At 37.8% G+C, this 25,865-nt stretch overlaps 1 protein-coding gene across 8 annotated transcripts in view; it reads right to left on the minus strand.

The window, feature by feature from the left end:
• Positions 1–3,696: 3,696 nt before the first annotated feature.
• LOC119543025 (C-type lectin domain family 2 member D11-like) overlaps positions 3,697–25,865 on the minus strand; it is a 52,915-nt gene continuing 30,746 nt past the window's right edge. For 3 of the 8 annotated variants that reach the window (XM_037847605.1, XM_037847601.1, XM_037847608.1), the window contains one exon: positions 23,506–25,857. In XM_037847605.1, the coding sequence (XP_037703533.1) occupies positions 25,851–25,857 (7 nt within the window). In that variant the 3' untranslated portion in view covers positions 23,506–25,850. Of the gene's footprint in view, positions 4,101–5,802; positions 6,480–6,568; positions 6,611–12,605; positions 14,978–23,505; positions 25,858–25,865 lie in introns of those variants that run through there. The other 5 variants (XR_005218511.1, XM_037847603.1, XM_037847606.1 and 2 more) reach the window with 5 other exon arrangements.

Raw genomic sequence — 25,865 nt, forward strand, 5'->3', positions numbered from 1 at the left:
ACAGTAGGGTGGTTCCACACGAAGCTAAGTAGGTAGGTGCCATAAGGTCCTGCAACCTCATTAGGAGGCATTTACTTGGGGATTTGAGAGCAGGGGCATAAATGGACATTTCAACACTGGTGTTTTTGGATAGAGTATGCATGATTTGCAATGGGTGTAGGTAGCCTAAGGGTACACCAACTGAGGAACAGAATGGCGAACTATTGTGTGTACATAGAATGCAATATTGAGCAACTGCGAGAAGGAGTGAAGCTGTAAGACGCTCAACAAGGGGAATGGAACCTGTAGATAGCAATTTGAGTGAAGTATGCCAGAAACAAAGGCAAACACTGTAATGCTTCAACAATATGGACCAACTACAATGTGTAAATCCAGAATTGAACCTTAGAGCACAGCTTCTCAGGGAAATGCTTATTGTAAGTCCCTAGTTTGTAAGCTCTTACAGCAGTCACATCTATTCCTGAATTGTAGTGGCTATCTCCAGATTTCAAGATGCTGATCCCTTTGTGTATAACCTGATCGATCCCTGGAACTTTATGTCACCTGAAAATCAGAGCTAGAACTCAGCAGATATGAACGTCAGTATTAGCACATGTAGCAACTGTTAAAAAAGCTGAAAAAGAATCCAGACTTCAACTAGAGATATGAATAAAGCTCAATTAGCACTAGGGAAAATTGAGCTAAAGGGTAAAGGACAATACTGACTGCATTTTAAAACTTCAAATTCCGTGTGAGACCAAGGGAAGAGATGTGTGGTTGGTGCAAGATCTGTATTTCCTAAACAGTTTGACTCGTACAGTTTGTTCAAGTAAGAACTGGTAGGTTTGCATAGGTTGGTGTGAAATAGAGACACATCCCAAAGTAATTTGGACAGAGAATAACAATATATATGCAGGACCCCCCCACCCCTCCCCAGGACCCAGGGGAAAATGCCGAGGTGTTAGGCTTTCTCACCTGGATTGTTGCTGATGTTCTCACAAACGTTGAGGACTGGCGGTTTGATTTGCCAAGCCCTCTATGACAGGACTTGCCCTTATGAAGCTCATTACTAGGAGAGGCTAAACCTGCTTATAATTGTGCCTAAGAGTCTCCCCTTGAATACCTCTTTGTTGCTCAGATGTAGCCCTCTCTTTCTAGCTAAGCCAACTCAGCAGGTGAACTCACTGCCCACCCCCTTCATGGGATCTGACACCCAGGGGTGTAAATCTCCCTGGCAATGCAGGATATGATTCCTGGGGATGAATCTGGACCCAGCATTGTGGGATTGAGAACATCTTGACCAAATGGGAGATGTGAAATAAAGTTTCAGTGGCTGAGAGATTCCAAATGGAGTCGAGAGGTCACTCTGATGGGCATTCTTATGCACTATATAGATAACCTTTTTAGGTTTTAATGCATTGAAATAGCTAGAAGTAAATACCTGAAACTATCAAACTGCAACCCAGTAGCCTTGACTCTTGAAAACAATTGTATAGCAATGTAGCTTACAAGGGTGACAGTGTGACTGAAAGCCTTGTGGATCACACTCCCTTTGTATGGATGGATGAGTACAGAAATAGCAACAAAAACTAAATGAAAAATAGTGTGTGTGGGGGGGAGATTTGGGTGTTCTTTTTTACTTTTTTTTTTATTCTTATTTTCACTTTTTCTGGTGCAAGAAAAATGTTCAAAAAACAGATCAAGGTGGTGAATGCACAACTATATGGTACTGTGAACAACTGATTGTACACTTTGGATGATTTTATGGTATGTAAATATATCTCAATAAAACTGAATTTAAAAAGAAAACAGAGAAAATTACCCTCTTCTAATGAGCATGAGCAGTCAATAGTGAATTGTTACTGGGCAAAATAATCACATATTATTTGGTGACCGCTACATGGGCACAAGACTCCTGCTATAACAGTGTCTGTGCTCAAAGAGGATAACATGAAAATTCTGCATAGTTGTTTAACAAGATGCCCTGCATTTTTATTATACACTTCAACCCACCACTACCCCCCATTGAGGTAGCTGGTCCTGTGTGTATGACATAAGTTCAACAAGTGGAGATTTCCACTAAAGCATTACAAATTATTTTTTTCAGCTCAGTGATGTCCTGCTATTGATGACAAGAAAACCATGACCTACACTTCATCTTTGAAGTTTTCACACTTGTGGCAGAAATATTCTTGTGACTTTTAATATTTCCAAAGAACAGTAATACAAAGTAAAAAATTACTGTGAGTCAGACACAGTGTCATTGGATTTTCGTGTGTGAGCTCATTTAAACCTTACAACTAGCTAGTGAAGGTGGTATTATACCCAGTTTTCATGAGGAAAATGAACTCTGCTTGAGGGGCTATGAAGTTTGTCAAAGTCCCATGGTTAAGTCAGAAAGTCCATGGTTTAGTTATGTGGCTTAGAAACTAGGTCGGGTAAGGTCACATTTTGATTCAAATTTCATTTGTAGGTCAGTCACACATACACAGTTTATCAAAAATATCTTGCTTTTTAGCTTGTAGATTCATGTAGAAAATCAAATTGCTTCATGAGAAAGTTAAAAACAGAAACTAAACAAATAGGACAGGCTTATAATCATAAGGCATTCCTGTATTCCGCAGCTATGTTTGAGTATATCCTGTACCCAAGACATTGCCCCAGGCTCCAAGGATACAAAAGTGAACTAGGCATAGCCTCTGCTTTTAACTTACCCAGTTAGAAAATCTGAGGCAAAACCATTATTAGGCTTAAATAAGGTTAAGACTTTATGAAAGAATATATGTTCATACATCAATGAAATACATTTATATGAAAATATTTACAGTGAAATTCACAGAATTACAATTGACAAAATGAAAAACCCATCAATAAAGTAGGAGATTTTAGCATACCACTATATAATTGTTATACCAAACAGTCAGAAAACAATTACAATACACAAGTTTTTTAGAAATATTATTAATAAGCTTAATGTAACGTCCATATATTGCACACTACAGAAAATTATATACTAATTGCTGGATTAATTTTGGGGGGGAGGTGGAGATTAGTAGTTTAAACCACTCTCATTATATTCATAGGAAAATTTTTATCATGATTTCTGACTTAATGGAGTTACCACTGAAATTACATACATGATTTTAATCTAATTACTTCTAAAAGCCATATACCAGAGTTAAATACATTTATGTGCAGGAAGTTACCAAAGAAATAGTATGCAATTAATAAATAACTCATACTTTTAACTATACATTACATTAAATGATGGCAAATTATTAAGAAGTAGTGTATAGATTAATTCACATTTTAATTTATTAATGAATTTACTTTTGATATTTATAAAATTTATATTTAACTTGATTTGAAAAATTAAATACTACTAAAGTCATAATTCCAACTTTACCCTGAAGAAATTATTTTAAAAGAATCTCATTATCACTCAAAATTTTTATACTTAAATTTCAATGTGTGTGTCCATATATATATATATATATATATATATATATATATATATATATATATGAAAAAATGCTAAACAGGAAAAGATAAATGAATGTTAAGAAAATAAAGATATTACATATTACACTGTTCATAAAATTCTAGAATGGAAATACAATATTAACAGGTACTTTTAAAGAAAAAGAATAAAGTAAAATTTCCTAGGATTCAGGAAGATTTATACATGTAAATGTATAAATGGATGAAGATGGGCATCAAATCACAGTAATATTCAGATTTCAGTAGATATGTTTAAAAGTACAATATAACATTAATTATATTTTTTCAATATGTATAATGTGAGGGAAATTATATCATTTGCAATTATTTAAATCTATTTAAAATTTAGATGATAATGCACAAATATGCAAGGTGACACTTAGTTTTCAAAATGTTACAGCTCATATTTAAGGAATTGTACAAGTAAGAATCTTTTAAAGACCACAAACATAATCCAAATATATATAATGTATAGTAGACTTACTTCTGCTGGTAAGTAATCCCTTCTTGCACAATCTTTGTGCCAAAGAATGCTGAAGTCATTTGCCACTTTATACAAAGGTTCAGGAATTTTTAAGAAGTATATAGGACTCCTTTATTTTTCTTCATTACTCAAATAGCTTTAAAAAAAAGGGAAACTGAAAGACAGGATATGCCCCAAACTATTGGAGGTGGATATCTCACATCAGTATTTATTTAATTGTGGTAATTCTGATTGGGACGTGTCAGAGGATAGCTTCATAGATTGAACTCCTGATCCTTTCACAAAACTCCTCCAACCCACAGGCTTTCTCACATCAGGGCGTGGCAACTACATTCTTGCCATTCTTTAGAGAAAACCCCTAGAGGCATCTTCGACTCTTCATTCTAAAACTCCATATCCAATCTGACATGAAATATCTTGGCTCAACTTTCAAAACATCCAGAAACTAACCACTGTGTCCCATGTTCACTGTTACTTTCAAGTCCAAGAACTCATCAACTCTTCTATAGATTACTACCAGAGGACCCTACCTGCTTCTACCCTTGTCTCTAACAGTCTATTCTCAACGTGATGGTCAGAATGATTATTGGAGGTGGGTGATATCATCAACATGGTGATGTAAAAAGCTACTGAAAACTCCTCTCCAGAGACTCAGTGAAAAAAATGAATGTCAGCATTACTCCATACAGCAAAGGTAAAAGATTCTGAAAAAGTGATCAAACTTCAATTAGAGATATGAATGAAATAGACTTGGTTAGGACTAAGGCAAATCAGACTAAAAGGTAAATGACGATACTGACAGTGTTTTAAAACTTCAACTTCTATGTGAGACCAAAGGAAGAGATGTTTATCAGGTGCAAAATCTATATTTTTTGTAGCACTCTATATAATTTAACTTGTCTGGTCAGTTTATTCATACCCCATAATTACATGGAACTTTGAATAGGGAGTGAAAGAAATCTGGTTGGTTTGTACAGGCTAGTGTGAAGCCCTGATACATCCCAGGGTAATTTGGGCAGAGAATAAAAATGTATTTGCAAAGCCCCCTTGATGAACTGGGGAAAAATGTGGAAATATTAAATTTCCCCACCTGGGGAATTACTCATATTCCCACAAGCATTGGAGACTACTAATTTAGAAGGCTCAGGCCTCGATCTTCAGGCTTGCCCTTATAAACTTTGTTACTGCAAAGGAGAGGCTAAGCCTACTTACAATTGTGCCTAAGAGTCACCCCCAGAGAACCTCTTTTGTTGCTCAGATGTGGCCCTCTCTCTCTCTCTGAGCCAACTCTGCAGGTAAACTTACTGCCCTCCCCGCTACGTGAGACATGGCTCCCAGGGGTGTAAATCTCCCTGGCAACACAGGACATGACTCCTGGGGATGAGCTTGGCCCTGGCATCATGGGATTGAGAAAGTCTTCTGGGAAGAGAAATGAAACAAAACAAAATTTCAATGGCTGAGATATTTCAAATAGAGTTGAGAGGACAGTCTGGAGGTTATTCTTATACATTATATAGATATACTTTTTTAGGTTTTAGTGTATTGGAATAGCTAGAAGGAAATACCTGAAACTGTTGAACTGCAACCGAGTAGCCTTTATTCTTGAAGACGATTGTATAACTATGCAGCTTACACTTTGTGACTGTGTGATTGTGAAAACTTTGTGGTTCCCACTCACTTTATCCAGTGTATGGGCAGATTAATAGAAAAATAAGGACAAAAAGTAAATAAATAATAAGGAGGGATGGGGGTACTGGAAGTTTTGAGTGTTCTTTTTTACTTTAATTTTTATTCTTATTCTTTTTCTTGTGGTAATGAAAATGTTCAAAATTGATTATGGTGATGAATGCACAACTGTATAATGATAGTGTAAACAACTGATTGTACACTGTGGATGAGTGTATGGTTTGTGAATATATCTCAGTAAAGTTGAATTTTTAAAAAAATGATTATTGGCAAATGAAAGTCACATCATGCCACTTCTCTCCCACAAGTTTCTAATCTTCCCCACTGCACTCAAAGTAAAAGCCAGAGTCTTTCTATGTCCAACAAGGCCACATATGACCAGCCCTATTTCCTTTCTGACCACCTATCCTTTTACTTTTCCCTTTCCTCACTTTGTTATCACCACACCAGCCTCCTTGCTGTTTCTCAAACAAATTAGGCAGATTCCTCCTTATGTCTTTTGCTCTACTTGGATGATTTTCCCATATACCCATATGGATAAGTCCTTCATTTCCTTCAAGAGTTTGCCACAATGTCACCTTCTCAAGAAGGTTTACCTTGGCTACCTTGTGTATACTGAAAGCTTTGTCAACCCTAGCCCTCTTTATTAAGTGTATTACCTGTGTCTTCCTGCTGGAGTGTAAGATCCATGAGGCAAGGATTTTTGCATGTTTTGTTCACTGATATATCTCAAGCCCTTGACATGGCATCTGGTACATAATGGAGCTCAATATATCTTTCTTGATAACATAAAGGAAAATATGGTAAATTTGTAGAAAAAGTAACTTACCTGCCAAGACAATAGAAAACGCAGTTATAGTTGCAACCAGGACTATAATAATGAGGAAGCCACAAAAAACTTTACCAAGGGTTACAGCGCTTATAAATGCTAGACATTTTTTTTTTTTTGCAAATATTTACCTGTAAAATACAAATATCCTAATCTCAGTATCACCAGTCATCAGGGAAATGAAAATTAAAATTATGATGAGCTACCACCACATATCTATTAGAGTGGAAAACGAAACAAAATAACACAACCAAGTGCTAGTGAGGAAGTGATACAACTAGAACTCTCAGACACAGTTGTGGGAAATATAAAGTGGTGTGGTCACTTTGGAAAACATTTTGGTGCTCCATATGAACATAGGACCTAACAGTGATATATCTAGGTATTTACTCAAGAGAAATGAAAACTTATGTTTACACAAAAACCTGTACACAAATATTTGTAGCATCTTTATTCATAATCTCCCCAAACTTGAAACAACACAGAGGCCCTTCAGCTGATGAAGCAGTAAACAAACCATGGTATGGTCATGCTGTATTCTATTACTCAGCAATAAAAAAAAATTAAAAGACTATTGATACATGCTACAATATGGATGAGTCTCAGGTACATTATACTAAGTGAAAAAAAGACTCAAAAGTGACCTTCTGTAGGATTCCATTAATATGACATTCCACAAGGCAAAATTATAGGAAAAGACAAAAGATCAGTGGTTGCCAAGGGCTCAGGGTGGGGGAAGGAAATGACTATCAAGGAGCATGAGGGAATTTGGGGTGCAGGAGGGCTGGGTATAGAATAGTTTTATGTCTTGATTTCAACGGTGGTTACATGATTGCATATGTCAACTTACCAAAATGTTGACCAAAAGGGAGAATTTTACTGAATTTAATTATACTTTATATATATATATATATATATATATATATATATATATATATATATATATATATATATATATTTCCTGCTGCCTATATTTCAATGCTATATTTCAAAAACATATCCCAACTAATAGGGAACTTCAGCTTGAATACTAGACAGGAAACAAGGAATGTCCAATTGGATAATTTTAGACATAAATGTCATATTGATTTTGGCTTCATATAAAAAGCTCAGTCTTCATTCTTTCCTGTTTTACATCAAAGCAAAAGAGTTTCAATAGACTCTGCATATAATGACTTTTATATATTTTTTTCATTGACACAAAAGCAAGATGTAAAACCTTAATTCAACAAATCTCCTATATACCCTCCTTATATACTTTCTAAAATTCCTTACTTTCTCTTTTTTTCCCCCTACATCCAGCTCCTCTTATTAGCATCTGTCCCTGTATCTTGCTCCATTTCCTCTTTTGCTAACTTGTTTCTCTCATACATTTTTTATGGTGCATCCTTTTCCAATATCCCTCAAAATTCATATGCCTCCTTACATCTCACTTTCAACACAATAACATTCAAATTTTAGTTGAAGATATAATATTAGGAATTATCTCTCAGAAGAACAAAGTAATAAGCTGTATTACTGGTGTAAATTTATATTTCAGTTGCATAACCCATGAAACTTACTTCCCTTACAGAAATAGTCTACCTTTCAAAAAAATAAGTTTCATAATTGAATTGTGTAATATTTCAGCAGAACAAATGTGAGTTTCAGTTGTGTAAGCACTTGACTGAGCTGTTTTTTCAAGGAATCCAATATTCTCTCCTCCCAAACAAAAAACAGAAATGTGGTGGGGGGAGGGGGTGGGGAGGAAAGAAAAGAAAAAGAAAAAAATATATTTTTGTCATCAAGAAGGTGATACAGATTCAATAAAATTTCTCCTTCCTGTTAGACTGAAGTAAAAATACACACTCATTATTTTGTTTCCCTCTCTAATTAAGTTTGGCATATACTGAAAAATGCTGAAGGATTTGCTGGTGGACAGGTTCCCTTCCTTATTCCCACCCCAGAATCCCCACATCTTTTTAAATTACAATGACTCTAAACACCAGCTTTTGCAGGGCAGCTTTTTTTTTTTTTTTAATTGATTATGGGTTTAATTTATTCTTTTTTTTTAATCTTCATTTTATTGAGATATATTCACATACCATGCAGTCATACAAAACAAATTGTACTTTCGATTGTTCACAGTACCATTACATAGTTGTACATTCATCACCTAAATCAATCCCTGACACCTTCATTAGCACACACACAAAAATAACAAGAATAATAATTAGAGTGAAAAAGAGCAATTGAAGTAAAAAAGAACACTGGGTACCTTTGTCTGTTTGTTTCCTTCCCCTATTTTTCTACTCATCCATCCATAAACTAGACAAAGTGGAGTGTGGTCCTTATGGCTTTCCCAATCCCATTGTCACCCCTCATAAGCTACATTTTTATACAACTGTCTTCGAGATTCATGGGTTCTGGGCTGTAGTTTGATAGTTTCAGGTATCCACCACCAGCTACCCCAATTCTTTAGAACCTAAAAAGGGTTGTCTAAAGTGTGCGTAAGAGTGCCCACCAGAGTGACCTTTCGGCTCCTTTTGGAATCTCTCTGCCACTGAAGCTTATTTCATTTCCTTTCACATCCCCCTTTTGGTCAAGAAGATGTTCTCCGTCCCACGATGCCGGGTCTACATTCCTCCCTGGAGTCATATTCCACGTTGCCAGGGAGATTCACTCCTCTGGGTGTCTGATCCCACATAGGGGGGAGGGCAGTGATTTCACCTTTCAAGTTGGCTTAGCCAGAGAGAGAGGGCCACATCTGAGCAACAAAGAGGCATTCGGGAGGAGGCTCTTAGGCACAACCATAGGGAGGCCTAGCCTCTCCTTTGCAGCAACCGTCTTCCCAAGGGTAAAACCTATGGTAGAGGGCTCTACCCATCAAACCACCAGTCCCCTATGTCTGTGGTCATGTTAGCAACCATGGAGGTGGGGTAGATGAATACCCTGCAGGGCAGCTTTTGCTAGTATGTATATACTCAGGGATATAAAGGGCCTGTTGTTTAACATAATAAAGTGACTTGACTGGGTGGAAGCTGGAAGGAACTTGGACAGAGGACTAACAATATGAATACAGAGAACATTGATTCCTCAAGCTCTTGCTACCTAATTCACTGCATATTTCTTCTCCCCCAGAAACGTGCAAGTAACTTGCACAGTAATACACTAATAGACTTAGTCGCATACCTAGCATCCCACCCGCCTCTGAAGCCAACAGCCATATCCCTCTAAATGGAGACTGCCTGTGAAGTGCTAAGAAGCCAGAAATGCAGTTTCTTTCATGTTTCCTTGGAAGCAAAGCTCCCCGTCACCCACATTTTTATTTTTTCAAATTTCATCAGTTAGGCCCCAAATCTTCCCCTCTCAATAGTCTCTGAATTTAAGGCTAGTCTACAATATTTCCAAGGAAGGCTTTGTAGCAGTCATCTTTCTGTTTAGATGAACACTCTATAACATAATTTTAAAGAAGTTTCAATGGTCAGAAAGTTGGAAAATAGAGGCTAAACTTTGAATTGTTTGTCCTAACCCTAACCTTCCTGTGAATCAATAAGCTTACAAAGCCAATTTCTACATTATAAGGCCAGATTACTAAAATGGGATTCACTGGGAATGAGAGAGCTGTAAAAAATTATCCTACCACAAATATTCCTGGTCACAACCCTGTATCGGGGACAAAATATTTATCTTTGAGAGAGAGAGAGAGCACTCCAGAAGACCAGAGGTTATTTGATATTGGGAAGTGGAATGGTTAATAGTTTGACTTATCACCTTCATCTCCTTGAACTTGCTTTTTATCCAGGAAACTACAAAGCAGAAGTAGAAACAACTGAGTCAGGCTGACATACCAATTGCGCCAACTAAGACCTCTGTCCTTGCAGAGAAGAAACAAGTCCTGCTGATACCAGCAAGTCTGCTCGTCTTCTCAAGATAGCCACCCACTCCCCATTCCAGTAGAAATCTCCTGCCTATTCAAGTTTCAAAATTAATGAAACATGCCCAACGACAACCTGTCCCAGGCAACACAGCTCACTCTCCCTTGCTCCCCTCCCCATTCCCCCCCACACCCCGCACTTTGTTCCTAGCAGCCATATAAACTTACCCCAAAGCTTGCTTTTTGAGCAGTGGCCTTTTGTGGCTCTTCAGCATTAATACTACTTGAGTTCAATAAGGTTCTTCTATACTTTGATTTCAGAATCGGTTTTCAGCAAAACAGTACAAAGTTTAATAGACTGTAATCAAAATAAATGATGCCGAAAAATGCTTTAGGATTATAAAATACAAAGTTCCTTTAACGTGTAAAGATCAATTCCAAAGACCTCTGCTTCTCCCAAGATGGAACAAGTGGGAAGTAATTTACTCCCTGCTTGAATTTTTTTAAAAAAATCCTTTTAAAGACAAAATACATGAAAAATGGCTTCCACAACGTTGATCATCAAGTGTGGGAACCCTGGGCCCCTCCCTAAGTGTCTTGAAGACTGCACACTGCCGTTTGCTTGACCTAGGACAGTTAATGTTTGACATATTCTCCTTGTCCATGCTAAATGTAATCTATAACTACCTCCTCCCTGAGACTCCCTGTGATACTGTAATCTACAAAATAATCTATAATCCTCCCCTCCTCCCTGTTGATTACAATCAATTCCTCCCTATGTTGCAAGCCTGCCTTATGCTCTCATACCCATTGAAATATCAAGCCCTTATAACCAGCTTATTCAGCCCCTCCCTCCCCCCAAAGTGCAGAGTATTTTCATGTTGAACTCTGAACTCGCCGCCATTCAGAGCAGCTCCTGAATTCATTCAGAGAAGCTCCTGAATTCTGGGCAACATGACTCAACTTCCCACCCTGTTGGTAAGCTCCATAATAAAGGCTCATGTGTCAGAACATGTCCAGTGCTTTCTTTAGTCTTTTGGCTACAAAAGCCCTCTTGGGCCATAACATCAAGCAATAAAGGATCATGGCCTCTGGAAACAAAGTAGGAGAGCCCTACACTTGCCACAGCTTATTACCCTCAGAGAGTTTCAGTGGTGCAGCTTAGGAAGGGAAATCCAAGCACAGGGCAATGGAATTCCTTAGCTGAGGAGATGGTGCTCAGAGACAGGGACACCAAGACTGCTTGAGTTCACAGGAGAGTAACAGGAGAAGGTTGCAAAATGGAACCAAGAGTTAAGAGTTAACAAATGAATATATTTACTGGATCATTCTCTAAATGCTTTCTTACTTTTTAATATATTGTAGAGTAACCAAAAGTAAATATCTGTAGCCACTGAAACTCACTGAACTGTAACCCAGATGCCTTGATGGTTTGATGATGATACTTTATTGTGTAAGTGTATAATTTTTAATTCGTAACTGTAGAGCACCATGATAACTCATGTCTGGCCCTGCTTGTACCCCTTTATCTTGTCTTGCAACTTTGAAGTCTTGTGATCTCATAGGAGCCCCTTAATATTTATTAATGAAGGAACATGAGTCAACTCAGAGCTAACCCACCCCAATTCCTAAGCTATTTTGCTAGATAAAGCTAGTTCTAACCAGAATTGGTCCACCTGACATGCACAGTAACTTAAACCTTAAACAATGGGCAATCTATACTTCATTATAATACTAAAAATCATCCCCTTCATCATGTTAGGTCTGCCATTTTCTTATGTCTGTCCTTGACTAAGCATGTAATCAATCTGCATATGCTCAAAAATTAGACTAATTTCATCACCTTGAACCATTATACTCATTATCCTAAGCCTTTCCGTCTGTTTTAATATTATAAAAACTCTCTGAGTTGCTGCAGTTCAGGAAGACAGATCTGAAGACCCTAAGTTTCCTGTTCTCCTTGCTTTGTGCTCTGCAATAAAGCTTTTTTTCCCTTTAAAACCCCAGAGTCACAGCATCAGTCATTGTGCACCATATAAAGGAGCTGACAAACAGAAGGAACACAGAGCAGCTGCAGTGAAAACAGATATTTTGAAAATGGCCATTGGAAGCCGACACTGACATTTTGGAGAACGCCATTTTGAAACACAACCTGGGAGAAAGTAGACACCAGCCATGTGCCTTCCCAGCTAACAGAGGTTTCCCAGATGCCAATGGCCTTTATCCTATTGTTGATGCCTTACCTTGGACACTTAATGGCCTTAAGACTGTAATTTTGTAACCAAATAAACCCCCTTTATAAAATTCAATCCTTTTCTGGTATTTTGCATAATGGCAGCATTAGCAAACCAGAACACTGCTATACCCAATAACATGGAAAGCATGTGTATGTGTGTTACTTTGATTTAGAAAAAAAATAATAATTTGGCAAGGGGAAAAAAAAACACCATAGATACCACTACACATCCACTTAATGTCTAAAATGAAAAAGACTAGTATATAATTGTTTATGGCAGATATTGAACAACTGGAATGCTTATACATCGCTGGTGGAGTGTTATTATTTATAACAATCTTGGAACAGTCTATGGCAGTAACTAATGTTCAATGTGATCAAACCATGATCCAGCAACAAAATCCATAAGTACGTACAGAAAAGGTATGTATAAAATGTCTTTGACAGCATCATTTGTAATAGCCAATAACTGGGAAATCAAATGCCCATCGATAGAAAGGAAACATACATAGTGGTGCATTAATTCAATATAACAGTATACGGCCATGAAAATGCACACATTCCTGCCACAGGCAACAGCATGTGTAACTCTCACAGGCTCTGATACAAGGATTATCAAAATCACGTTTGTTTTATTGCTCTTAGTCCTTGGTGTGGATGCATCAGAGTTTGTTTAACTATTCATCCACCAAAGGAGATCTGGGTCATTTCCAGTTTTGGGTCATGACAAACAAAGCTGTAACACATTTCAATTATTTGGGATAAGTGCTCAGTGTTAGATCCCAGAAGAAGAGACTAACATGTAGAGTTTCTGACCCAGGGGCCTCACAGCTTATTTCACAGAATACAGATGCCCCATAAACTAAAAGATGAAGGCTGTTCAAGGCTGTTCCAGCCACAATGGCGCCTCAAAGGCGGGTAAGGCAAGGTCAGATATATCCATAAGACGAACAACCAAAAAGGCCTGCTCTCCCTAGATAGATAACGCAGCTGCTTTTCTAAGGAGAATACTGTCTCAGAACCCCAGCAACCAATCAGCCCAAAACTTGATAGGCACTTACTCAATCAAGGGACAGAACATCACAGCAGGCACCCTTCCCAACGTGGGTTCCTTTGTTCATTGAAAAATGTGGCTCCCAGCAGGGAGCTCAGAGCTGTTTTCTTTTTTCTCATCCTCCTTCTTCCTCTAATAAACTCTATACTTTGACTCGCTGCATTGTGTGGACTCCTGAATGACTCCGTACCTAACACTCAGGACTGAGATTGCTAGGTTGTACGGTTGTTGTATTTTTAGTTTTATAAGAAACTGCCAAAATGTTTTCCAGAGTGGCTGTCCATTCTACATTCCCACCAGCAATGTATTAGTTGTCCAGTTTCCTGCATCCTGTCCAGCAGTTGGCATCATTATTTTCTATTTTAGCCATAGTGAGAGATGTGTAGGGATACCTCATTCTAGTTTTAATTTGCATATCTCTAATGGCTAATGATGTTGAGCATCCTTTCATGTGCTTTTTGCTGGGTGAATAACTGTTCAGTGAAATATCTTAGGCCTTTTGTCTGTTTTCTAACTGTATTGTTTACGTTTTCACTGTTGAATTTTGAGAGTTCTTTATATATTATAGATAAACAGGTAGGAACTACATTCCCAAGCCACCCTTACAGCTAGATGTGGCCACAGAACTAACTCTCACCAATGGAATGTGAATCAAAATGAGGAGTGTCACTTCTAGGCACAGGCCTTCAAGTCTACATGTCTTTTCAAAAGCTTTCACTTCCCTTCCTCTAGCTGGGTGAAAATAACAAAGAGGTCTCAGGGGTGGGTGGCACAGTCTCAGGATGGAAGAAACTATGTGTTCTGGCCCGCAGAAGCTGGTCCAGCAGGGAGACCACAGAAAGCACCAGGAGCAGAGCAAGACATAAACTTTATTAGGGGAATCGACAGGAGTGAAGCAAGAAGTTGGTCAAGCTGCTCTGACAGTGGCAGGCTGCTGTGTGCATAAGTTTCACAGAAGTAGGGAAAGGCCCAGGTTCTGAGCTCCCACACTGGTTTCTGGTTTCCATTTTGTGTTCTCAGGTTTTATTTCTAGTCATGCATTTTGGTTTCACTTCTGGCTGCAGCCCCCATTCTCTGTTATACACAGTAGTGTAAACAGGAAGTGGTTGTGGTTCCTTGGCTTCCTCTTCACACTTGCTGTTCACTGTGAGGGCCTGTTCTGGCACCGGTGATCCAGAAGCAGAAAGAGAGGAGGAAGCCTATGTTCCATAGTCCTGATTCTGGGGCAGAATCCTGGGATTCAGGGGAACCCAGCCGTGGTGAAGGAGCAGGCCAATCCTCCGACTTGGTCTCTTCCAGGCAGAGCAGGTGGTGTGCCGCTGAGGGCCCCCCAGCCCAGGGGTCAGCCTGGCCTAGAAAGGGATGAGGCCCAGACGGTTTGGGGATGAACCCTGTCCCATCCGCCCTTTCTTGCAATATCATGGGGTGATAGGATTTCCAGGCTGAGTATCTGCCCACAGTGGGATTTGTACAGTTGGAGCCCCACTTACATATATGTTATTAAAACAAAATAGCAACCATAGCAATTATCCTTAAATCAACAACAACAAAAAAAACTTTCTGGAGGACTCTTTTAAACTCTGCCATTATTTAGAATTTCTGGTATCTGGTGACAAGAAAAAGCAGGTGACTTTTCTTAGGTATTACTGTGTTCAACTCTAAAGCCCAGTGAGCATACAGCCATCCTTAATCTAGAAACAAATGTTTCAGTTGTTACAAATACACAGCTCTGATAAACATGGTCTGTGTTGTAACAATTGTGTAAGGATCCTGAGCTAAGATCACTTCTGCAAAAAACCCTTAACATATATCTGGAAGAAAAGGTGCCTTGGAAGCCACTGTGTAGCAATCACTACTGTGGAGAAAAAAATGCCTTATCATATTTCTTTTCTTTATCAAGATAATCAGTATGAAAAATAAGCATGATGCCTTTTAATGGGCCTTGGTTAAAAGACCCTGCCTAAAGAAACAACATTTACAAAGAAATATTTTAAGGGACACAGTGCTTCTTTGCTTTAATAGCAGCCTTCTTGATTCCAAATTCCTCTACAAAATATGACTACCATGATTAGGTTTCAGTGCATTTATATCTACAGACAAACAGACCACTACAGCTTTCAACAATAACTTCAAACCCCCCCCCCCCCCACAAAAAGCAGCAAACACTGGGAAGGGGACAGACTTTGGCTTCTAGATATACCAAGTTAAAATATTCAAATGTCCCAATTTCAAAAAACTATCACAAGGTATACAAAAAAATAGGAACAATGATGAATTCAAAGGAACAAAATAAGTCACAGAAACCATACCCAAGGAAACCGAGACATTGGAATTACTAGTCAAAGATGTTAAGTCAACTGTCCTAAATATGCTCAATAAGCTCAAGGTAAATATGGACAAAGAACCAAGAGAAATCAGATAAACAATGAACAAGATGAGAATATTAATAAAGATATAGAAATTACAAAAAGCAACCAAATAAATTCTGGGAGTTGAAAATTATAACTGAAATTAGGAATCCATTAGAATGTTTTGACAGTTCTTTTAAAAGGTTTAATATTCAAATTACAGCAGATTTGAGCACACAGAAGAAAGAATTAGTGAACTGTGAGATAGGAAAATTGGAATTATCCAGTTTGAGGTTCATAAATTTAAAAAAAAAAAAAATGAAGAAAAGTAAACAGAGCTTAAAAGACCTGTGGGACACCATTAAGTAGACCAACATATGCCTTATAGGGGTCCCAGAAGAACAAGAAAAGAGAAAAGGGCATATGAAGATATGATGCCTGAAAACTTTACAAATTTGATGAAAGACATGAATATACAAATCCAAGCTCAACAAACTCCATATAGAATAAACTCAGAGATATCACACCAAGACACATATAATCAAAATATCACACACCAAATCTAAAGAGAGAATCCTGAAAGCAGCAAGAGAGATTCAACTCCTCAAGTACCACCAATCCTCAATAAGATTAACAACCAATTTCTCACCAGGGAACATGTAGGGAAGAAGGCAGTGGGATGATATCTGACAAAAATGTCCTTCAAAAATGACAGAAACATTCCAAGATCAATAGAGCTGAGGGAATTCTTACCATTAATTGTAACAAAGGAAATATACCAAAGCTGAATGTCTGTTAGAGGGGGATATAAGAGATTAGTATGAAACTCTTGGCATTGGTATTGTTGCCTGAACTTTTTAATGTATTTTATTTTATTTTAATTTTACTTTTTCTTTTATTTCTTTTAGTCATCTTTTTTTTTTTCTTTTTTCTCCTCTTCCTCTTTCTTTGTGGAAGAAATGGAAATGTACTCATATAGATTGTGGTGGTGAATGTATAACTGTGATTATACGGGAACAGTGTTTTAAAACTTTAACTTCTGTGTGAGACCAAAGGAAGAGATGTTTCTTGGGTGCAAAATCTATATTTTCTGTAGCACACTATATAATTGAACTTGTATGGTCAGTTTATTCAAACACCATAATTACATGAACCTTGAATAGGGAGTGAGATCTGGTTGGCTTGTACAGGTTAGTGTGAAGCCCCAATACATCCCAGAATAATTTGGGCAGAGAATAAGATGTATTTGAAAAGCCCTCTTGTCCTAGTTTGCTAATGCTGCAGAATGCAAAACACCAGAGATGGTGTTTATAAAACGGGGGTTTATTTCACTACACAGTTACAGTCTTAAGGCCACAAAACGTCCAAGGTAACACCTCAGCAATCGGGTACCTTCACCAGAGGATGGCCAATGGCGTGCGCTAAACCTCTGCTAGCTAGGAAGGCAGCTGGCGTCTGCTCCAAAACTCTGGCCTCAAAACGGCTTTCTCCCAGGATGTTCCTCTCCAGCAAGCTTGCTCCTTTTCAAAACATCACTCCCAGCTGCACTCATTCCCTCTCTCTGAGTCAGCTCATTTATATAGCTCCACCAATCAAGGCCCACCCTGAATGGGCGGGGCCACACCTCCATGGGAACATCTCATCAGAATCATCTCCCACAGCTGGGTGGGGCACATTCCAAGCAAATCCAACCAGCACCAAAACCCACACAAAACCACAAAGATAATGGCATTTGGGGGACACAATACACTCAAACCGGCACATCCCTTGAGGGACTGGGAAAAAAAATGTGGAAACATCAAAGTTCCCCACCTGGGGAATAACCAATATTCTCACAAGCATTGCAACTACCAAATTAGAAGGCCAAGCCCTCGATCTTTGGGCTTGCCCTTATGAAGCTTGTTACTGTGAAGGAGAGGCTAAGCCTACTTATAATTGTGCCTAAGAGTCACCCCCAGAGAACCTCTTTTATTGCTCAGATGCAGCCTCTCTCTCTAAGCCAACTCTGCAGGTAAACTCACTGCCCTCCCCGCTACATGGGACATGACTCCCAAGGGTGTCAATCTCCCTGGCAATGTGGGACATGACTCATTGGGATGAACCTGGACCTGGTATTGAAGTATTGAGAAAGCCTTCTTGACCAAAAGGAGGAAAAGAAATGATACAAAATAAAGTTTCAGTGGTTGAGAGATTTCAAATGTAGTCAAGATGACATTCTGGAGGTTATTCTTGTGCATTATATAGATATCCCTTTTCTGTCTGTAGTGTATTGGAATAGCTAGAAGGAAATTCCTGAAACTGTTGAACTGCACCTCAGTAGCCTTGATTCTTGAAGATGATTGTATAACTATATAGCTTATATGGTGTGACTGTATGATTGTGAAAACCTTGTGGCTCACACTCCCTTTATCCAGTGTATGTACTGATGAGTAGAAAAATGGGGACAAAAATTAAATGAATAATAAGGATGGATGGAGGGGTATGGGATGCTTTGGGTCTTCTTTTTTACTTTAATTTTTATTCTTTATTTTTTTTTGCATTAATGAGAATGTTCAAAAATTAATTTTGGTGATGAATGCACAACTATATAATGGTACTGTGAACAATCAATTGTACACTTTGGATGATTGTATGATACATGAATATATCTCAATAAAATTGAATTAAAAAAAAAAACAGTATGGTACTGGAGTACGATTGGACTTATACAACAATGGAATAGAATTGACAACCCATATGTAACCACATCTATGGCCAATTGATTATCGACCATGGTGGCAAGTCCATTTAAATAGGGAAAGAATAGTGTCTCCAACAATTGGTCTTGGGAAAACTGAATTTGTACATGCAAAGGAATTAAGTTGGAACCTACCTCATATCATATGCAGATATGATCAAAAAAGGGATCAGTGGCCTAAATATAAAAGCTAAAACCATGCAACACTTAGAAGAAAAGAGGGACAAATATTCATGACCCTGGATTTGGTGATGGTTTCTTAGACAGAACACCCAAAGCATGTGCAACATAAGAAAAAATAGATAAATTAACCTTCACCAAAATTAAAACCTTTTGTGTATCAAAGTACATTATCAAGAAAATGAAAAGACAACCTACAAAATGGTAGAAATCAGGGCAAATCATATATCTGATAAGTGTTCAATACCTAGAATATTAAAAAAACCTACAACTCAACACAAAAATACAAGCAACCCAATTAAAAACTAGGCAAATGACTTGAATAGACATTTCTTCAATTAAGATATATGAAGGGCAAATAAGTACATGGAAAGTTGCTCAATATCATTATAGTCATTAGGGAAATGCAAATTAAAAACACAGAGAGATACTTCATATACCCTGGCATGACTATTTTTAAAATGGAAAATATGTGCTGATGAGGATGTGGAGAAATTGAAACCCTCAGGCATTGCTGATTAGAATGCAAAATGATGATGTGAAAAATAGTTTGGTGATTCCTCAAAAATTTATGCATAGAATTACCCTATGACCTGATACTATGGATTGAAGCATGTTCCCCAAAAGGTGTTCAAGTCCTAACCCCAGTCCTGTAATTGGGAACTCATTTGAAAATGTTATTAGTTAACGTTAGTTATCCTGAATCAGGATAACCTTTAACCCAATACGACTAGAGATCTTATAAGTTGAAGAAATTTGGATACAGTTAGGAGGGAAAAGGGGAGAGAAAGCAATGTGATGGAGGTAGAGACTGAGTAATGGGTTGCCAGCAAATCACCACCAAAATGCTACAAACCAGATAAAGCACAATCCTACTGATGTCTTGATTTTGGAATTTTAGGCTCCAAAACAATGAGACAATAAATTCCCATTGTTTAAACAATCATTCTGTGTTATTTGCTAAAGTAGCCCTGAGAAATCAGGACACCCAGCAATTTCACTCCTAGGGATATACACAAAAGAACTGGAAACAAAAAGTCAGATTCTTGTGCATCATTGTTCATGGCAGCATTATTCACAATAGCTACAAGGTGGAAACAACTCAAGTATCCATCAACAAATGAATGGATAAATGAAATGTGATGTATACCTAAAATGGAATATTATTCAGACATAAAAAGAAATTAAGTTCTGATACATGACGAACCTTGAAAACATTATATTAAGTGAACTAAGTCAGATACAAATTGCCAAATATTGTATGACTCCATTTAGACAAAAAAAAGCTAGAGTAAGAAAATGCATATAGAGAGAAAGTAGGTTAGTGGTTGCCAGGGGAAAGGGGAAATGGTAAGTTATTGCTTAATGGATATCAAGTTTTGCTTGGGTTGACAAAATAGTTTGGTAATGGGGATGATGGTAACACAATATTGTGGATGTAATTAGTGTCGCTTTATACTCTTAGAATTTTTTAACAATGACTAATTTTTTGTGTTTATATATTTTAACCACAAAAAAACTAAATAAGTAGAAGTTAGATAAGTGAAAAATTTAGGCTTTTTGGGATGGAGGGAAAAGTATTCTAGTTGAATGGAATGGCAATTGACTAAACCCTGAAAAAAGAGAATGTGTAGTATATTTGGAAAACCATCTATAATTAAGATTGCTTGAGCACAAATTATGAAAGGAGAAATGTGAGAAAATAACTTTTGAATTATGACAACAGCTCGTGTTAAACTATGTGAATTTCATAACTTCTAAGCTGTATCATTTTGTTTACTTTCTTATGCAATTCTATGTCTAATAACTGATATCCTGTATCAGATACAGTGACATGTATACGTATCGCCCCTGAGGAGCTGCTGCGGAGGTGGAAAGAACACAGAAATCACTTTAATTTCATTTGACAAGAGGATGCGCTTCTTTTAAAAAAAAAAAAAAAAAAAAAAAAAAAAAAAAGATTCTTTAAATTGGGAATATATTTAGGAGGCAGAAATTGGTGACTAATTGACTTGATGTAAAAAGAAAGAAAAATCCCCTTTAAATTTTGTTTTTTTTCCCCATTATTACTCAAGAGAAGTGACCATCTCAAATCTTCATTTATGGGTCAAGTTTTTAGTGCCAAGACTAAGAAATTATTGCCTAGCCCTATGTCTTAGATTCCTAGGACCACTGTAACAAAACACCACAAACTAGATGGCTTAAAACAACAAAAATGTGTTGTCTTGTAGTTCTGGTGTCTAGAAGTCAGAAATCAAGCTGTCAGCAGGGCCGTGCTCTCCCTGGAACCCCTGGGATGGAGCCCTTGCTTGTCTCCTTGGAGCTTCTGGGGGTTTGTCAGCAATCCTTTCCCTCAGTGTCCATCTGTCTGCGTCCAGTTCTCCCCTTCTTGTAAGAACGCCAGGCATATTCGATTAGGGCCCACCCTAATCCAGTTTGGCTTCATTTTAACTAATCACCTCTACAACGATCCTATTTCCAAATAGAGTCATTTGGAGACCAGGGGTTAAGACTCAAATGTATCCTCTGGTGGGGGGACAAAATTCAACCCATAATTTACTAGTTCCCAAAATTTTTCCTGAAGTTTTCTTTTTCTTTAAAATTTTAAAGCTTTACATTTTACATTTAATTCCATGGTCCATATTGTATTAATATTTGTGGCCAAGATTAGTTTTTGTTTTGTTTTGTTTTGTTTTTTCGCCGAAGGATGTCCAACTGGTCCAGCACAATTTGTTGAATTGTTTTTGCAGGTTTATAAAAAATTGGCTGGCATATGTGCATGAGTATATTTCTGGTCTCACTATTCTGTTCCATGATCTGTGTGACTTAACCTCCACCAATACTGATTAAATTATCGTAGCTATAGAGTATGGCTTAACATCAGATAGACTGATTCCTTCCATTTTATTCTTCTTTTTCAAGATTATTTTGACTATCCTAGTACTTGTGACTTTCCATATACATTTTGAAATAAGCAGCTTATCTATAGCTACAAATATCTTGCTGACATATTGATAGGGCTTGCATTAAACCTATAGATCACATTGGGAAGAACTGATGTATTTACTCTCTTGAGTCCTTCAATCCATGAAGGTAATGCTTATCTTCATTTGTCTAGTCTTCTCTGATATCTTTCATCAGGAATTTTTCATTTTCAGCATTCAAATTATGTACATGTTTTCTTAAGTTGCCACATAAGTTTCATTTCCTTTGGAATGTTTATAAAAACTATTGTGTTTTTAAGTGTCCACATGTTAGTATACAGAAATGCAATTCATTTTTTGTGTTGGTCTTTTATATGAAAACTTTCTGAAATAATTTATTAGTTCTAGGAGTTTTTTGTTTGTTGGTTTCCTTTTTGAGATGATGTGGATTTTCTAGGTAGACGATCTTAGATATGCAAGCAGGACAGTTTTATTTGTTCCCTTCCAATCTGTAAGCCTCTTATCTCTTTTCTGTCCTACTGCACTGGCTAGACTTCCAGCCTGATGATATGATGAAAGGAGACATCATTGCCTTGTTTCTGATTTTGGGAGGAAAGCCTTCAGCCTTTCACCATTGAGTATGAAGATGGCTGTTGGTTTTTTTGTAGATGCTCTTTATTGGGTTAAGGTAGTTTCCCTCTGTTCCTTGTTTTCTCAGAGTTCTTATCAAATTGTGGATTTCCTGATTTTGGTGTTATAGGTGATTTTCTATCACATCCTAGAAATTTTGGCTATTAAAGTTGGAGACTCTGGGTTTTTAAAAAATTTTTTGAATTTATTATTTATTTTGCCCAGCAGTCATCTTGTTTAGTTTTAGCATAGAAGTTCTGGCCCACTTTTGTGGGCTGTGGTTCCAAAGGTTCCAGAGGTTCCAGAGTCTTTGGAGTTTTAGTTTAGTCTGCTTGGTTTATCTGGTGCCACTGTGGCTCCACTGGGCTCTGCTGGTGCTTGAGAGGATAGAAGGAGCTTGCCCAGTGCAGTCTTCCTGGTGCCTGTCAGTGGGAAAAGGGGTCTCCAATGTGTGGAAACGAAGGAAGCTTCCTGGGCCATGAACTTGTTGTGGTGGGATTCCCCTTGCTGGTGTCCTGGCCATGAGATGACTCTGGGAAGGAGAAGGGAGTCTCAGGTCTGGTGGGGAAAACAATGCTTCCTGTGCCTGCTTTTTGCCAGCAGGGCTTCCAATATATCCCTTTTGCTGGTGCTGCTGGCCTCACCTGGTGTTGTCGGTGGGTCTCCTATCAATCAGGGTGTTCTGGTTTGCTAATGCTGCCGTTTTGCAAAACACCAGAAATGGATTGGCTTTTATAAAGGTGGTTTATCTGGTTACAAAGTTACAGTCTTAAGGCCATAAAGGGTCCAAAGTAAGGCATCAACAATAAAGACCCTTCACTGGAGAAAGGCCATTGGCAACTGGAAACCCTCTGTTGGCTGGGAAGGCATGATGTGGCTGGCATCTGCTTACTCCCAGGTTGCATTTCAAAATAGCATTCTCCAAAATGTCAGCATCAGCTTTCAATGGCCATCTTCAAAATGTCTGTCTCTGCTGCAGCTCTGAGGGCCTTCTGTTTGTGAGCCCCTTTATAAGACCCCAGGGAGCTAATCAAGGCCCGTGCTGAATGGGTGGGGCCACACCTCCATGGAAACAACCCAATCCCAATATCCCATGAGACTGGATTAAAAGACCATGGCTTTTTCTTGGGGGACATAATATATCCAAACTGGCACACAGGGGAAGGAATAAGTCTGCCTGGGCTGCCTTCTATTGTTATGTTGGGGGTCAAGAAATGCAGGATTGTTTGGGCTTCTTAACGGGTGTGGAGAGGGGAATAAAAAAACCCTGATGTTATGCTAGTTCTTTGGTCCTGAGGTCACTTTCCTCTTATCACCTTTCAGAGTTCTCCCCTCGTTTTTCCCATCCTATTTCCAGATGAGGATCTGAGACAGTTGAGTCTACATCATCTTGTCCTGACTGAAAGTTGTAGTCACACCTTTTCCCTCTAAATTCTTGCTGTGGTAAATCTAATACGACTTTTTACATTTCACTTCTTTAGCCCTGTTTCTTTCCTTTTACATTTTAATACTTTGTACCTTTATGTTTCTTGTTCTCCACTTATTTCTGGGTTATCTCTGCTCTTGAAGTTATTACATTGTTTTCTAAGAGGCATGAGATTGTAGATTGACTGGAGTATTGAACTATTAAAATACTACAGTGCAAAATGCAACATTATGCATGGGATTCTCGTTGACAAGATTTAAATCCCAGCACTAAATCTATTTTACTCATTGAAAAAAAAAAGTATTATAAATTTTACATTTATTCCCACTGAACAATTGTCAAAATCTATTTCCCATTTATTTATCTCATAATCAGAACATTAGTATAATGAAAACTTGTGTTTAAATACAATTTGATCATTTCTGTGTTATAGAGCAGGTACTCTTTTTGCAAAGTTTCCAGGCTATTTTCAGGGGAGTTCTGTGTTATTGCTATATTTTCCTTGACTCAAAGCCAGAGAAATCAGAAGACTATTAACTATATTTCATGGTACTGAAAAGTTACATATTTTTAAGCAAGCAGGCCACAAACTATTAAATGTAAATATGATTTAAAATATCCAAAAACATAAACAGATTTATTCATTTAACCGATATCAATTGGATGCCCACCATATTACAGAAGCTACACCAAGCACTGAGGACACAATTAAGAAAATGTCACTCTCTTCTCTCCTGGCATGTAAGCTACATTTTGATTTGAGAGTCAGAAAATTGATTAAATAATAGCAGCAATGTAATGAGGTTTAGATTGGCAAAATAACATGAGCTATGAGAAACAAGGATGCAGAAATAAAACCTAATCTAAGGATCAGAAAACATATCCATAGAAGGTGATGATTAAACCAAGACTAAAGATGAGCAGCCCAAATTTCCTCTCTTTGGTTACAGTTCTCTACTCACTCACCATGCCCAAACTCAATCTTCTCCATCAAAAGTCTCTTTCTCCTCTGCACTGGAATTTAGAGTTCATTGGAATGGCAGCTGCTGATGAGGCTATAATCCTAATTACTCACGGATGACTCTGCTTTGATCATTTTGGCAATTGCTAAAACCACAGTATTAATGCCAAGGGAATGAACACCGCAGAGTTTCTATACAAGCTCTGGCTTGACAGGGCATTGCCAAGTCCCTTCCAGAAGCTGAGATCCTGTCTAATAGCAGGAAACTTACTTTGCATATCATTCCTTTTGCTCATATTTAGTTTTGGTGTCAAATCTAGGGAACAGAGATTATGAAGAGAAAGACTGAGAAGAAGACGGAAAGGAAAGCAGTGGCAAGATTGTATTATTATTTTTCAATTTTATTTTGAAGGCAAAGGAGGAGTCAGTGAAAGGGTTCATGCAAGGGAGTGACCTGATGATATTGTGCCTTAGATTTATCAGTTTGGTGCAATGCAAAGAATGAATCATTATAGATTATACTGCAAGAATGGGAAAATTCTGAATTATGCAGACTGTCCCTGTCATATGATTACTTACCATGTACTTCTGCAGGATTGTTTCTGTTAAGGAATGCTTCCCACGCATGTTTTAAATGATTCATTCAACCAACGGGGATTTCCACTAAAGCATTACAAATTAATTTAAACAGCTCAGGGACTTCCTGCTGGTGGAGGCAGAAAAACCATGACCTTCACTTCATCTTTTAAGTTTTCATTCTTGTGGCAGAACTATTGCTTTTATTTTAAATTTCTTTCCAAAGAGTAACGACGGCGGAATAAAAAAATTATGAAACATTTCCTATGAGTCAGACACAATAGCAAGGAATTTTCATGTATGATCTCATTTAAACCATACAACTAGTTAGGGAAGCTGGTGTTATTATACCACTTTTCATGAGAACATCCTGCTTGAGGGGTTTTGTAATCTGTCGAGGTCACAGGTGGTAAACAATGAAGTCCATACTTTAGGCACATGGCTTAGAAACTAGTTGT

The sequence above is a fragment of the Choloepus didactylus genome, chromosome 8 (genome assembly GCF_015220235.1).
Source record: "Choloepus didactylus isolate mChoDid1 chromosome 8, mChoDid1.pri, whole genome shotgun sequence".
NCBI classification, from domain to species: Eukaryota; Metazoa; Chordata; class Mammalia; order Pilosa; family Megalonychidae; genus Choloepus; species Choloepus didactylus.